General features: G+C 38.9%; 2 protein-coding genes across 5 annotated transcripts in view; both read right to left on the minus strand.

Moving 5' to 3' along the window:
* Window positions 1–4,912, minus strand: part of LOC102292726 (centrosomal protein of 120 kDa) — a 34,374-nt gene extending 29,462 nt beyond the window's left edge. Inside the window, exons 1-4 of one of the 3 annotated variants that reach the window (XM_042227227.1) lie at window positions 4,486–4,912; window positions 3,417–3,573; window positions 2,222–2,336; window positions 1,979–2,123 (exon numbers count right to left, since the gene is read on the minus strand). In XM_042227227.1, the coding sequence (XP_042083161.1) occupies window positions 1,979–2,123; window positions 2,222–2,336; window positions 3,417–3,573; window positions 4,486–4,534 (466 nt within the window). In that variant the 5' untranslated portion in view covers window positions 4,535–4,912. The remainder of the gene's footprint in view (window positions 1–1,978; window positions 2,124–2,221; window positions 2,337–3,416; window positions 3,574–4,485) is intronic. The other 2 variants (XM_005938646.3, XM_005938645.3) reach the window with 2 other exon arrangements.
* A 326-nt stretch (window positions 4,913–5,238) lies between these two features.
* znf608 (zinc finger protein 608) overlaps window positions 5,239–16,736 on the minus strand; it is a 76,045-nt gene continuing 64,547 nt past the window's right edge. For both annotated transcript variants that reach the window (XM_005938643.3, XM_014338857.2), the window contains exons 5-9: window positions 15,852–16,329; window positions 14,356–14,525; window positions 12,883–13,030; window positions 11,416–11,472; window positions 5,239–9,109 (exon numbers count right to left, since the gene is read on the minus strand). In XM_005938643.3, the coding sequence (XP_005938705.1) occupies window positions 9,090–9,109; window positions 11,416–11,472; window positions 12,883–13,030; window positions 14,356–14,525; window positions 15,852–16,329 (873 nt within the window). In that variant the 3' untranslated portion in view covers window positions 5,239–9,089. The remainder of the gene's footprint in view (window positions 9,110–11,415; window positions 11,473–12,882; window positions 13,031–14,355; window positions 14,526–15,851; window positions 16,330–16,736) is intronic.

Here is a 16,736-nt window from a genome sequence, read left to right on the forward strand (position 1 = left end):
AACGTCCTTCTTCAAACCACCTGGTCAGCAAACTCTGACATGAAGAACTTTGTAGCTGCTCCATCCACTGCCGTTTGGTTTACACAGAAGTTGTATTAAAATATGTAGATGAATGTTAACTTGGTCTGAAAGGATGTTTAAATTACACAGCTTCCTGAAGACTGACGACAGACGTCTTATTTTACGTGGCACGATGCCTGCAGCACACAGGGTGAGTCTACAGGGGGGCATTTTCAATTCCTCAGATTAATAATGAAATAATACAAAATACTGTGTTAATTAAACTGCATTCATAATTTTAAAAACTGAATAAAAAAATATTCATAAAAATAAAAGCTTTTTTTCCCAGCAAGCCAATAAAAATGTACATGGACCAATAAACTCTGAACCACTGACCTGAGGGTTGTTAGGTAGAACGCTGAATTATTATTACGTCTACATCATTAACTTGTTGTCAAAAGCACACAAACACTTGCCTCATATTAATGTCAGAAAACCTTCCAAGAAGCAAGAGTACAAATTGCTTACATATCTTATTTTATTTAGCTTTGACTGCACTTGAGAGTATTCATTTATTCAAAATATCTAATATTTATATATTTTATTTTTTTTAAATTACGTTTTAATATGGCACATAAATACAATCAAAGGATTTATTTTTTCTGACAGACGTTATATGCAGTTAAACTTTAAAGCATTACAATTTCTAAAATAGAAAACAATGAAAAGTTCATTCTGAAAGACGTGCTTTTTGTCTTTTGAATGTTTATTATTTCTTATTAATAAAACAAAAGCATTTCTTATCTGACTTCTCGATTAATCGACGGAATAATCAGTTGATTACTCGATTAGTAAAATAATCAATAGCTGCAACCATTCTCAGTAAAAATATATTTATTCATTTTCTGAATTACCTACTTGTGTATGCAATCTTGTGAAAAAGCGGCACATAGCATTTAGACTAAGTATAAACTGTGATAATCTCAATGAAAATATTATATTTGTTTTAAATGTAATGAGTAATAGAATAGTAGTTCTTCACCCTCATAAGTAAATCGTAAACAGAAACATAGACTGAGTGCTCCCTTATGATTTTTTCCCCCTGCAGTAACAGCCGAAACACAAAGCCCTTGCAGTCAGTGCACTTTAACAGGCAAATATGAACTAAGTGAACTTCAGCTCAAGGCTCAACTGTATAGACTGGGAATATTTTCCCAGAGAAATGATGAGATTAAATTTTCTGAATGTGCGACTTTATGATCTTACAAGTGCTCACTTCACAGAAAGAAAATCCCACAATCTGAGCTCCTTCTGCAGCTATGACCCTGTAATGACTAACATAACACATGACTAATGCTATGTTATGTTATGAAAGAGACAGACCATCAGATCACTGTTCTTTACAATGTCAGTAAAAGTTACACCAGATCCTCCATCAGTGCACTAATCTGTCAAAATGATGGATAAGCTCTGGAGTTGTCTGTCATTGTCAGAAAAAAAGACAAGAATTTCTAAAAATAATTTTTTTTCACATCTAGAACCCTGGAGGAGGTTAAAAGTATGCCCGGTTTAAATAGAGACGGATTTTACACATTAAAAACTCTGGATTTAGGCTCCATGTATGCTGCCAACCCACTATTCTCCCTTCTTAGATTTCAAACATGAGTCAGTGTTTTCTCTACAACTGAGCCAAGATCTGGACCTTTTTCTTCTTACTCACACTTTATATTTGAGGGTGACCAAAACCTAAACAGTAAGCAGTAACTTTATAGAAGGATGGTAAAGGAAAATAGGCAGGAATATGGCACAGCAGTGACGACTCAGCACAGAGTCCGACTGGACTTCAGAAAGAAAAATAGTTTATTAAAATGTAGACTGTTCCAGCTCATCACCATCAAACACAAGTAATACAGTTAAATAGAGAAAAGATAAAACCAAGGAAGGTGAAAACAAAAGAAAGAGAGCTGGGAGAGCTCACCTTGTCGGGGCGGGGCCTTCTTGGCTTTGAACCTATCAGGTGAAGGTTCAGAGGGCTTGTTGTCATTCTCCAACACCATGCTGAGCAGAAGGGAAGGTTTCTGTTTGGTGTACTTACTGCTGAGCAGTGGATACCAGCGTGACTCCTGATACACACAACAGATTTATCAGAACATCAGCCCTGCATATCAAATCGTCTACCAGCGCACCTCTGAACAGACAGACAGATAGAGAAGACGTTCACCTGTTTGACCTCCTGAACTGATCGAAGGTCAAGGACAATGTAGCCGACGCTTTCTTTTTTCTTGCTGACAGGGTCAACAGCAAAACACTGAAGCTTGATGGGAGTTCGCTGCAGTCTGAAGAGACAAGGCCATCAAGAGGCATTAGTGTGACTCGGCTAACATTTTCACAACCCTACTTTAGAAAGTTTTTTTTGTGGTTTGAGAGAAAATTTGTTTTCTGTAATACTTCAAAAGGTAGCTGCCTAACAAATCAAAAGTATTAGAAAGAACATCCAAACAGTCAGACAAACTGCTGTGATCGAACACCTGGGGACAAAGGGAAGGAAGAACTTCCTTTCAACAGGAAAAGACCTCCACCAGGGCCAGGCTCAGAGAGGAGTAGCTATCTATTGTAACAATTTGGGAGGTGAGGCGAAAAAAGAAACATTGGCTAATTATGTTTTGTCCTCGTTGCTCAAACGATTAAATGAGAAAATAACCAGTGAATCATGAACTAGCCAAACAGAAACCTCTTTGACTTAAGTCTTAAGAAAGTCCAAACATGTGAATTATGGAAAATTAATAACAATAATCAGCCTCTGTACAGTTGTGAAGAGGCAGAGCATTAGGTACAGGCATCAAAAACCTTTTTTGGTCCCTGGTTGGTGTTATTTTTCTTCCAAGGTTGCAGTTCCAAGTAACTCTACATGTACTTGGCTATGTCCATCTTTTATATACAGTCTATGGAGGCATGTGGTTGCAGCTCTACAGTCAATCTTTTCAGCCTACTGTAATTTAATGGAAATTGTTCTAATATTAGTATTTTGTGGTTCTTAATTAAATAATTAGATAATAATAATAATAATTAGATTTTTACAATATTACCACAACTTTAACCTCAACATAATTTTCAAAAAAAACAGTCGCGTCATCACATAGTAAATCCAGTAGAATGTGCTATGCTTCCACTGTTTACAAGCATGTAGCAAAGAAGCATCGCAGCTAAACACAGTGGGTGGAGTCAAGTTGCGTATTGACAGAACAGACAATATAAAAGATAGACATGGACAGGGCTGGAAAAATGTATCCAACGACAAAGACCTTTTGTATAAATCTATGATGAAAATAACAGCTGTATCATGAGATCAAAAATATTAAATTGCTCATAGAGCCCAGGATGTGATTAAAAAGTTTCAAAAACACATGATATCTAACCTGTGCTGGTGCAGCGTCCTGCGGTCAAGCTCCCAGGCCAGCTCGGTGCTGAACTGCGGTTGCTCTCTGTGCTCTACAGGATCCGTGGCCAGCTGCTCTCCATCAAAGCTCGCCTGAACCACCAGACTGAGCCGAGGACTCTTTGGGAAGTGACGACCTAGGGATTGACACAAAGTGTTTCCGACACACTGGTTACACAGATGCTGATCAATTCTCTACTTTGTCCCACTTTCTATTGTGTACATCAAAAGGTTTTGATGTACACAGCAGAGAAGCACTATATAAGAATCAGTCCATTTACTTTTTACCATCTATCTAAGTAGCTGTATTAAATGATCATGACGTCAGTATAAATCAATATGTGACTATGACTTATTCGTTAATTGAGCTGGCCATTAATGTCATGGTAAATTTGGCCTTTTAATTCGAAATAATTTAAAACTCTTGCATTCAATTCTTGTTTGTGAATGTCACTAAAGATGTGTGCTGTATAACTACTCCACCTTGTAAAAAGAACAGTTTAAAGAAATCATATAAAGGCCAACAAAGGCCAAACAGGTGGACAAGAGACAGAAAGCAGTGAACTCCCACATGGGGTGTTGCACCTGGCCACCCTATCTACTATGTGCTGAGTCACAAATCAGAATACTGATGCATTATCGCTGAAAGCCTAAATTCATCAAAACATCAACACAATGTGATGACTTGCAAATTCAACGATGACATAGAAAGTCATAGGTGTAAGAAGCTTTCTCAGCATAAATGACATTAACGTGGCTTCTATACTGTCCCCTGTGACAGGAATAGCTGCTTCACCAGCTTAGGGCGTGTCATTCGAACAGCAAACACTTAATGCCTCCTCAGCCTGGATTTAATTCACCGACCTGAGATCACCACCAACACTTGCAGCAGCAACAGGTTCGGCTTTTCCCCATGGGACTAACAACACCCGTTAAACGGCTGCAGTTGTGGTACCAACGAGTCAAATACGTCACGTATAAGCAAACATGGCTGGTAGCTCCAATGTAGGAGGGTTATCGGAGGATATCCAGCTCTTTAAATCGCTCACCTTCCAGAATGGACAGAACGATGAGAAGTTGGTCAGTCTTCGCAGCCATGTTGACATTTGTACAGCAGGGAAGTGAAAAAAAAAGTTTTATTCAAAATGGGAAAACTCTCCTTCCCGCCGCTGCTCAGCTGAGTTTTGACGAAGATGTCAAGGTAAAGAAACGTAGTTTACATAAAGAATAACTGTACGACCGTTACAGGCAGCAAACAGCCGCTTTGTTGTCAAGCTTTGGCGCCACCCATTTTGTTTTCAAAGAGGAAGTGATGATAAAGGCGCCCGAGTTCTTAGCACCTCATGCTGGTTGGAGGTGGAACTGCAGTAAAAGTTAACCACTACTACTATTACTACTACTACCACTAGTACTGCTACGTCTGCTATTACTACCAGAGTTATTATAGTTTTGTGTTTTCTGAGTATTTTGTAATTTAGTTTTGATTTTTTTTTTATCCTAATATAACTGATTTTCATTTAGTTTCCAGCGTGGGTTTACTTATTTAAATTTACTTCCTATAGTTTGAAAATGTTAATTTTGAAAGCATTATGTTAGCAACAGGACCCTATAAATCACTTGTACCTTACAGAGGACAGATGTTTGCCTGTCATATGCAAGGTGTTACACTTCATCACATAAAACTGTTTTTCACATAGTTATTTTTCAAACATTTAAAAAGCCAATGGTCAACATGCTGTTGAAACACAAATATCCTGAAGAAAGAAAGAAAGAAACAAAAAAAAACCTTCACTGACCAAAAATGTATATAAACATCCTTTAATCATGATTGCCAAACATATGAATTAAGGCATATACAGTATAAAAAAGCAACAGCAGGTTTCATGTTTTTGTATGTTTTCAGTGTGTGAATAACTGGATATACCAGGTGGATGAATTGAACATACCAAGCAGCCTTTTAAAGACAACACTGTGTCTCCCAAAAGTTGACAGCATCTTGTAAACAGAGTTCATAGCACTATATTCAAGTAATAGAATGATCACTGATACTATGCAGGTAAGGTGTTGTGAGTGAGGCAGAGCTACTCATAGACAAGGTAGACCACTGGGATGATGTCGTCAGTCAAGGGGCCACAAGAGGTTATTTATAATAAATACAATTATACAAAAAGGAAGCCCCCTACTGTTCAGTAGGGTTATAACCCCAGTGCACACTTTCCTGGCGAGGTTATAGTCACAATCGTTTGTTGAGTGCTCATTTGTTAAAACATGATTATTCTGTTAATTATATAGGGGGGCCATTTCATCTAATGGCTGTCACTACTTTGTGATCTCCAATTTTCTGTGATATTTGATCTATTTGATTCACCTTTCATATAAAGGCTATTGTCTAATTAATACACACAAATACACATACTGCAGCACTGTGATATTGAGCTACTCATGTCTTTAGCCTAAACCAATAGTCATTAGTCAGTGCTTCCAAATTTTTGGAGATCATACTGGTCATACTTGGAACTGTTCTGAGTCTGTAGCTGATATCGAAACCATTAACTGGCCCTCACTCTCAGCCATAATCCTCTTGACATGGTGGCTATTGATAATAGCTGACCATCCAGAGGCTTTTGGATCAGAGGGCTGGTGAAATAAGCCTTGGATTATTTGCTTTACTGACAACCTGAAACTATATTTGCGGAAACAGCCTATTAGAGGTCTACTGTTGGTCTTTTTAAGCACATATGCCAGATATAAACATTATCACTCTGACAGTAGTTCTCCAGTGAGTTTTGAACATATTTTGGATCATCTGTAAACATACATGCATCTACTGAACCTTATTTAAGCTGGCAGTGGTACAACACCAATGGTAAAGTCAGACCTTTGTGTCTATCAGGGACTCTGCTGTGAGCTAGTTAACTTGTAGAAAGCATGGGAGCAAGAGCACGAGCAGGGCGAAGGATTGTGGCACTCCACATATACAGTATGTCCCCACAGTCATCACTGACAATACAAATGTGGGCATTTCAACAAAAGGATCATTCCAGTGTGCATCCACTTTTCATTATTTGAGTGCAGATTTGATCTCATTAGATATTTCTGGCAACTTTTCTATCACTGTAAGTGTCATTGAAAATAAATATTGTAATCAAACCAACTATTTTTTTCCTAGAGCCCAAGAATCTTAAAATATTCTGTTGTATGCATCTAAAAACTGTTTAGATGGCAAAATGTTGTAATCGAAACTGAGCAGAATCTCATGCAAGTCAATGATTTAATGCACAATGTGAAAAAACAAAAGAATAACAAGAAAACAGAAGTCAACCCCAAGTTCACAGTCTGCATCTAGTCATTCCATTTGATAAACAAATCGGTGCCAGTTATTGTTTTTGGTTTTTTGCCATCAACTCACTATTTTACCTGAGTGAAAATACCATGTTTCAGACAGCCTCGAGGTTATTGTAAATAATTTCCATTAGAAAGGAAAACGTTCACTGGACTTATCCTTCACAGAGAGGTATTTTAACAACAGAATTTATAAGCCCCAGTCTGTACATCGGACTTCAAAATCACTTTGACATTAAGCCTTGAAGTTTGCTCTTTCTAAGCTGTTTAACTTGAGCTCATCAGATTAGACGTATCATGTCACATATCATATGATCTTTCACAGTAGATCAAACTATAACTGTTCTAATTTGCATTTTTTAGTCTATTTATAGACTTTTAGAGTAATCTGTATTTGACATGACTGCGAGCTCCAGAACTTCAGTTAAATGGACCCTGAGCATGCCTCAAAAAACAATTCAGCTTTTGAAAACACGATCTCTATATTACTCATAGCCGCTGCTAAACACTGTTGTTTTCGCTCGTTTTATCAGTCTGGCTTGCTCGTGCATGCAAAAACATGCATGCGATGCTGCTGTTGAATTGCAGTCTTTCTAATAGCTGCTGGAGGCTAGCTCCAAAATGAATCAATGCTCCTGCAAAAAATGTAGCTATAAAATTAGTTAATTCTGCTCTTTCATAAGAACTCTATAAGGGATGAATCAATTTTTCTGCTCAGCTTTGGATTTTGTTAAGGCTGGCAGGTGTGCCAACCCAGGTAGCTGTACCTGATCACTGTCTGCTAGCCTGCACCTCTTCTCCTAATCGGAGTCTCTAAACTGGATCTCTCAACTGTGTTTGTGCTGTTGGTGCCATTTGAAACATTTTTAACAAAACTCTATATACATTCTACATTGTATGACCTGCTGCGCAGGACATGCTCGTGCAAATAAAATTAAATTGTGCTTAAGTTATAGTTAGTAATTAGTGCTATGTAAATGTATCTTATATAGCACTAATTAGCAGATATCTGTGTCTGTGCATTGCACTGTTAGAGTCTATGGATGTAACTAGCTAGCTGATAACTTAGCACCCCACTCCCGAGGCCAAATATGAACTCCAAACAGACTAACATGGTGGGGACCAAAATGGTAAAGGTGAGGCTTCAAAAGTAAAGGAAGTCTCAGTGGCCATGTCCTTCTCTGATGTACAAAGCTCAGATGAATGTGATGTAGATTTGCAATGCGTTCAAAAGAAATCATCTGTTACTTATACTTCACTCAACAGTGGCCTAAATATAGCACACCTGAAAAACTATCTGTACGCAAATAATGAAAGTGCATCCAGTAGGTGTGAAGATATTTCACAGACGCTAACATCCCTCAGGCACACTGCCACTCATAAGAAGCACAAACTGGGGCGAACTGATTGTATTCATCACGTATGCAGTCTAACCAATGACATTACCACATGTGCTGCAGATAAACTGAAGTCAGCGAGATAAACAGTGGCTCTGTTCCTGCCGGTCGTCCCCGCTCTGCCCTCTGCTCCCATACACAGCTGATGGAGATCAACATAGTGTACGATAAAGCATGTTAGTGCTCTGCCATGAATCTGTACAGAATATATACACCACTGGGTTCCTACATGGCACTGGGCAGGTCAATGTGAAGGTTTACTCTCACATAAAGACAATACAATCAACATGGTTACGCTCAAGTTACAGGTTAGTAATACAAATGTAGCGTCAGCACTATGGAGGGAGGAGGACTTCCACTTCAATAATCATAATGAGAATAATAAGGATAATAATAGACTTTTTAGCTTCCTAATGCTGTTTTTGTCCCATTTTAAAAAAAAAACAGATCCACACTAATGTGGTAAAGTGTAAGTCATCATCAATACATTCAGTCATTTCATCATCATAATACACGACAATAACTGTGCATTTCTAAAGTTAAGTACCACAGCCCTGGTTGGGCTGAGTGCACGGCGCTCTGGGACGTTTTGTTTCGTACATGCCACCTGCTTCTGTCAAAACTCTGTAAAACCAAAAGCTCTAAAAGTCAGTGATTCTGGATTTATACAGGTAGTTCGTCCTCAAACAGGTCCTGGTCCTGCTTCCCGTCCTGCTGTCAGCTCATCAGTTCCTCTGTGATGAGTTACAAAAGTGGTTCTTCTTTTATTAGTAAGAAATGAAAGAAGTTTTTTTTTCTTGATTTTTTTTTTCTTTTTTGTTCTCTGCCTCTCAGCGAGGCGAAGCTTATTCAACACCATGGAATTGATGTCTGATAAATCTGCCATTCCTCATGTGAGACGTGGTCACATGGTCCTACTTCTTCCCTTCGCTGTCTGTGGAGACAGGAAAAAAAAAAAAGGTAAACTTTACTACACTTAGGATTTATGCTGAACAGAAGTAGAGATGCATCTGTGCTGGGTGAAAACAGTCAGGCCTCCTGTTTAGATTTGACAACACAATTTCAATTACAAACTCTGCCTATTAACTGCTATGATTGAAATTAATGCAGCATTGTTGTGCTTTCTGTCATGTTTTTCAAGAACCAGGGTGGACAACCTGCTTCTTAATGTGTAAACATACCATAAAACTGGCTACATCTACTCGTTGTTATCTCATGTTAATGATATCCCTAACATTGCATGAATAGCTGTTATAGTCCATGAAAATTCTTCCTCCTCTCAGAGGACACTGAATCGTGTAAACTATAAATAGGACAGATTATGATTGTTTCACTTTGTATTTTTATTCTTTAAAGCTAATAGAGTCACTTTACATGATTCGCGGTTCAAAAAAAATCCTAGTTTATTCAAATTTAAATTATGGTGCAGCCTCCTTAGTTCATCCTCTGTGTGACATTAAGATGTTTTAACTCCTGTTCATTGAAGGTGACTCTCCCGTTAAAGGTACTTATTGTAAATTCTTGTGCTTAACACCAACTTCAAACTTTTCAGAATTAACTAAAGCTTTGAAAAGAACATTAAGATTCAACTGCTACATCTTTATGACCCGCACACATATATGCTGAAGAGATATCAACTGAAGCTCAACTGGGGCTGTGCTCTACTTTCGTGTAGTACCAATTTGTACCACAAGATGGCACAGTGAGACAGTATAACCTTGAAGCAACACCCATTTCTGTGGGAGCAGCTAAAAATAAATTAATGACTAGCACACATCCTGAAAATATCTCAATACAACTTAATACAGCATTTGATAAGATGCCGATACTGGCGGGAACTTTTTTGCTAAATTCTTGAAAAGATGATTAGAAAAGACACATTTAAGCCAGCCTTCTCCTGATTACTGTCCACTTACAAAAATAAGTTTTAAACATCAGGTGGGTGGGACATATGTGCCTGAGATGACCATATTAAGGATCTCCTTGCAACAGTATATTTATATAACAGAAAGCCAGTAAAATCGAAATAGGATCTCTTTTAAGGGGCATTTTATTATTTGTTCTTTCGAGTAGTTTTTTTGTAACACAACTCTTTAATACCTGAAGGAAAAACAGAGATAATTGGTACATGATCTGCAGATGTCACTCCAGGAAGATTACAAATTGCTCCTGTTTTTGGATTCTACAGAGAAACGTGGATATTCTTCATTTCTCTGCAGCTGTGTGCCTCCACTGTTGCCATCACTGCTGTTAATCTCCTCCATTTCACAGCAATTTACATTTATAGACAACTGCAGTGTCTGCAGCAGTACTGTAATCATCACATTAAGCTTTTTAACTGCCTGTCAGGTTCCCTCTGGAATATTTTCACAATTTTAAGCAAACATGGTGATATATGGTTTATGAAAGTATATGGAAAACACTGGAGAGAGGGTAATGATCTACTGGAGGATAATTTCAGCAACGAGGTACGAGTGTCGCACAGCCGAATAAGCAGAGAGCTGTTATTCCCAGCAGAGAAGTTTCAGATATTAGATTTATTGACCTGGCAGACGGCATGAAAATGAGACAATTGTCCAGCTCGTTTTGCTCTCAGTTTGCATTTTATGAGAGAAAATTTTAGCCAATTCATTTCATGATATGAAAACCTGGTAGATAATTTATGAGTCTGTGAGCCACACTGAGAGCAGAACAGGATATTCTGCACATAAATGATGAGTAATTTCAGCAGTAAAACAACACCCTGGCCACTTCAGTACTCTGTGTGCCAGAGCTTTAATACAAAAATGGGCCTAGTTTTTACAGTATTAATATCCAAGCTAGCTTAGAAAATGCTTCCGTGATTTGAAGGCAATCTGCATTAAAAATCTAAGCAGCAGTTGTGCTTAATTTGTCTCCTTATTAGGGTGACATAAACCTTTCTTTTAAGAACTTGTACATGAAAAGAAATAATAAAAAATGAACTAAAGCAATATATAAAGTCTAACAATAAAAGCAGGCAAAAACGATAAATATATGTGCAGTATATCAAGATCTTTAAAGACAGTGAATTAGAGACTAAAGAGCAGTATCCCAACAATGAGTCCATGCTGCTCCACCCTTTTCAATCAAAGTTGTACAAGGAAGTCTCAACAAAGATGTCTAGTCTATGTATTAAAGATGTTCTGGTCCATTTACCCTGGTTTCCCAGGTGGAACCAGTGAAGCTTTAACATAATTTCAGTGTGTGTTTCAAACGTACCAGTTGAGGAGTGCCCTGACACCTGCTGACTGGAGACCAGCGACCTGGAGCTCAACCCTTAAAAACATAGGAATAGGAACATGAAGAGAAAGTCAGCTGTGATCAATGTTGGATTTGTTACTCAAAAAAAGGTAATGTATTACTTTACTCTTTGAAACAAGTAATGAACTACATTCCTCAGCTGGTACCTGAGGAAAGTCATTTATTTAATACAACTTCTCCTTTGTGACATCACGTATGCTTTGCATGGCCTGAGATGCACTGTCAGATAATTACCAACTAACAGTATGAGAGTAATGTGTGACTTAAGTCTTTTAGAGCCTACGTCGTAGTACACTCAAGTGGCCGACACTGTTGCCACCATGTGTGTGTTGTGTGCATGCAATGCTCTGCAGTTCCACTGCTAATACACTACTTGGTGCTGAAGATTCTCTCTTTGAATTGATCCATTGTCTACAGCAGCGGTCCCCAACCCCCGGGCCTCGGACCGGTACCGGTCCGTGAGTCGTTTGGTACCGGGCCGCGAGAGTTGAGGTTCAGGTGTGAAATGTATGGTTTTCAGGGTTTTTATCGGTTTTGAGCGTTATTTTGTTATCGTTTTTATCGTTAACTCGGTTTTCCTGGGTCTTTTCACGTGTGTTATGAATAAATCTTCTTTTTTTCAGTACCGGTACTAGTTTTATTTTGTCGTATTTATCCGCGACACCTTAAAGGCCGGTCCATGAAAGTAATGTCGGGCATAAACCGGTCCGTGGCGCAAAAAAGGTTGGGGACCGCTGGTCTACAGGATGAGCCAATCACAGTTGATTACAATCTCTGTTAATGTGACATCTTGTTACATTTCTAGGGAGATGCATGTGAGGTTATGGCATAAGTTAAAGCACAGGGATTCAGAAAGGTTTGTGGTTATGGTGCATCTATGGCATAGATTTATCACAGAAGCTTAAATCTCACTTTAGGCTGTAGCCCCACACAATGATACAAATCTCTATGCTAACCAGGACAAACACACAAAATGTGTTTTCAGTGTTTAAGAGCAAACATCAGGTTGACAACAAAGCTGAAAATCAGCAAAAGGAGTCATGTTAGCAACAGCTTTTTCGGCTTTTTGGTCTGTTTCCACTTTATATTAGCTTCTCACCCGTTTTGTGCAATTAGAGTAGAAGTATTATTGATGTGTCCACTCCTGAAAACTTGCAACCACTCAACTAATGTTTGCCTCCCTGCACATGATGTGAAGTCATCTAATTGTAGCATGTGCAGGAAAAAAATGCACGTTTGATTTTTTTATTTTGAAATCCATCAATCCTGTAGGTAACTGAAGAACTTTCTTAATGCAAGTAACACCATAACTGTAATGTGATTACTATGTTACAGAAAAATGTAATGTGATTCCAGTAACATGTTATTTTGTATAGCATATCTCATTATCTAAACAGTGTCTGCGTTTGTTTTGCAGATTCATACCTTGGTAGATGTCGTACTGTCCTGACATCAGATTGTAGCTCATACCCAGGTGTGTGTGATGGTGTGTGTGGAGGTGTCGGGCGAATGACACATGGTTCCTCTCTCTCTCCGTCTCTCTCTCTCCCTCAGGGGATCCCTTCTCACCAGGCTACAAACACACACACGCACGCACATACACATACAGACATACACACACACGCTTACACTGTGCCTTTCACTTTTCTGTCTCCATAAGATTTTAGATGTGATCACTATTTTGATCTATTACATTCACATCATGCCAAGAGAAGTTATTTTATATTGGTAAAATCAAATCAAGAATTATCTTGGCTAATTTTGCCAAGCTTAAGAAAAAATTGCAAAATTGTATCTCTATGATTTTTTCAGCAAACAGCAAAAGGTTTGTTTCTGCCTTCTGAAGTGACCCATGTAAGACAAGACATCCTGAAACAGTCATGCCTTTGTTAACAAGTTTGCATGGTGATAGTGTTTAAATACACACATATTCAGGCCTATAATAAGAAGCTAATGAGTAAAATCCAAGTTCAGGTTGGGAGATGTTATATATGAGATAAGCAGCCACCACTTACAGACTAGCCAAAATACCCTTACCAATCCTGGAAGAGCCTGTGGACCACAAACCATGATGTAGGAGGAGCATCTATAGGTTTTAGTGTCAGTCTGAAGTCGAAAAGTAAAGTCAAAAGTTGTGCATGTTTTGTTGCGTACATTGTGTTAGAAGCAACTTGATTCCTGCTTTTCTCCTGTTACCTGCAGGCTACTGTAACACATTTTTGGTTCTTTAAGCTTTAATATATGCGCCTTAAACTTGTTAAAAAATGAGACTTCTAAGTGTGCTAATATTCAAATGATTTTATTTTTCTTTAACTGTTAAACTTCACAAAGGCTAAAACTGTCTAGGGCACATCTAAACACTTATTTAATGGAATAGAAATATAATCCATCAGACAGTTAACTTATACAGTCAACATTTTGCCGGCTTTACTTCGTGGCTTTCAGGCTGAACTTTATTACACTTCATATAATAAGTCCAGTCTTTACGAACCAAATCATTTGCGGGACACCCACATGCAGGGCTTTTAGTATATTTTTCCTCTCACTCTCTGTTGCTTTGTCTGCAAAGGAAAAACAAAACAATAACCTGATTATAAAAATAATCCTAAAACTTTCTTTGCACATGTATGTGTTGAGGTCATCACAATAGTTTCCTATTTAGGGGTTTATAAGGCATGTTTATGCCACGCTGATGTTATGTGATGGTCTTCATGAGTGACTGCTTTAAATGCAGAGTGGAATCAAAGCAGTCTACCATTTTTACCCCCATCTTTATCTTTCCCTGAGGTGTTTTTCCTGTCTGAGGAAGATATCAGATCTGTGTCGTGTGAAGGAAAACAAACATCAGAAGTGTGTCGCTGTGAGCTGCAGTGTGGATGTGGCAGTAAAGCCTCTCACAGCAGGTGATTTTCCGTGATACTGATGGCTCTGCTGCTGCAGCAGCTCCATGGCTGAGGATGAGGATGAGTCGCTGCTCTGCTTGCTGCTCACCGCTCCTCCTCTGCCGGGTGGTGTCACCTCCGATTCTTCCCTGCCTGCCGTCTTACCGTACAGAGGATAATGAAAACCTATGATGACAAACACAGAAACAAAGAAAAAGGCACACAGTAACTTTACATATCTATAAAAAATACAAATTATATTACCAACTCCAAACCAGTACATTCATTTGCAATACTTAACATGATATATATGATATTTATACTTGCACTTATTAAACTTTATTATAAATCTAAATGAATTGCACTTTACATTTTTAAGAAATACATTTTTTTAAATACACAACGTAGCTATGTGACACTATTAAAACTCATATATGCAGATTGATATATTTATGATTTGCCACCAAATACTCAAAAACTTTGAATTTTCTGACAGTTATTTCATGGTTCAGGCTTTAAAGAATTAACTAAGCCAAAAATAATCAAGAAAATTTCTCAATATAGTTTTGCATGTTAAGCAAACTCATCTTTTGCTGTACATAAACGAGGAGAATGAACAGATGCAATATATATGAGAGATTATGTTGTGAATTGGAATTCAGTTTCATAAATAAAGGCCTGCTGTTGCAGTTGCCTTTCATACTCCAGTATAGGGGGCAGCATTGTGTGACAATATCCTTTCAGACAAAGGACCCCCAGCCATCCTGCTTAGGCTGAGCTGTCATCAGCTGTGAATCAAGAATGAGTGACTCACCGGAGAAGCAAATTTATATATTGCTCAGTTATGTTCACTGATATTCTCAGTATTCACAAAGTGTTGGGAGATTAGACTATGTGCAGCGGAGCACTGCATAACGTATGTGATGTGTGCAAGTGTACGCACTTCAGACTGCACAGGCAAGTGAACAACCCACTTCTTTTTGTGTGAGGGGAACAAAGAAGAAATGCTTGACTGTTTTATAGTCAGCTCATCTTCATGGTATCTTAGGATGTTAAAAAGCACAAACCTGATGCGACATGCCAGATAAACACCAGCCTCTGTCATCAGTGAAGGGTATTTTATTTGCTGAATGACAGCAGGTAAAACTCATATGATGGCTAATACTATGTAACTATGTATCTTCACTCATTTAAAAGCCTTTCAGTGATTCAGTTTCAACTAGCACATCAATTCTTGTTATTGCTTCAGCTTAAACTTCAAACTGAATGTTTCAGATGTAGCACTCTACTGTATTTTAACGTGAATACGCAAGTATAAGTGTAAACAAGAACTTTAGCTAAACTACTTAGCTGAGCCGAGACTAAATGGTGGAAACAGAGGTAAATAGCTAACAGTTCCCTAGATTAATTTTTGCATTGTTCCGCCTTTGTCTTCTGAGCTCTTATAACATATTTACCAAAATGTTGAACTACGCCCTTAACATTAACTCCGACCTTCACTCAGAGTCTTACCTGGGTAATTGTGGACCAGGGTTGGGGACACCCCTCTGTAGGAGCCCCCACTGCTCTCGCACATTGCCAGGTAGGGTGGATAGGAGGAGTGCTGGTACTGAATGTAGGGCTGCTGAGGGGTCATTGGAGGAGAAACTGCCGCCCGGGCACTTTGTGACTCCTCAGACAGCCCTCCCATTGGCTCCTGGCCCTGATCATCCAGCCCTTCCAGCCTGTCTGAATCCTCCGTGTCAATGGCAGGCGGGAGATCGTGCGGTGCATGGACCCTGGCTTTTTTAGCATCTGCACCCACAACTCCTCCTCTTTCTCCTCCACCTCCTCCTCCTGAAGTCATCTTGGCTCCGGCAGGCTCCATGGTAGCTCCCCATTCTTTTCCACTGTCTGATTCGCCCTCCTCAGCCTCCTCCCCATGCTGACTCTGTAGCTCTGAGTATTTGCTGTGAGCGAGGCGGTGAGCCCAGGTGGGGCCGTCTGAGGGCTAGATCGATGGGGACAAGTGTTGGTGCTACTTGCAGTGTTTCCCCTATAATTCTTTGTTAACAGTGGTGGGTGGGAGTCATTTTGGGGTTGGTTCAACTCCAGTCCACGTCTGTCCCAGTTTGTGTTTACACGGGTAGTCGAAGGGCTAAAACTAAATGCCTTTTTTTGGATTAAGGCTAAATGTTATCTCTTTGTCTCTTGGGATTTTTGGAGGAAAAGCAAAGCAAATTTATGACTTTCATTGCACATTTTCTTTTTAACAGGGGTGGAAAATTTCTTGTTGCGGCGGCCCACCGCTGCTGAATGACTATAGAGGAAACACTGAGTGAACAGAGCCATAGACAGACCATCTATCACTGGCTCTGGGTGTGATGTTGATGAAGGATGACGACGTTTCAACAGCAG

This window comes from Haplochromis burtoni, unplaced genomic scaffold (assembly GCF_018398535.1).
Source record: "Haplochromis burtoni strain Fernald_Lab_line unplaced genomic scaffold, NCSU_Asbu1 Contig_250, whole genome shotgun sequence".
NCBI lineage: Eukaryota > Metazoa > Chordata > Actinopteri > Cichliformes > Cichlidae > Haplochromis > Haplochromis burtoni.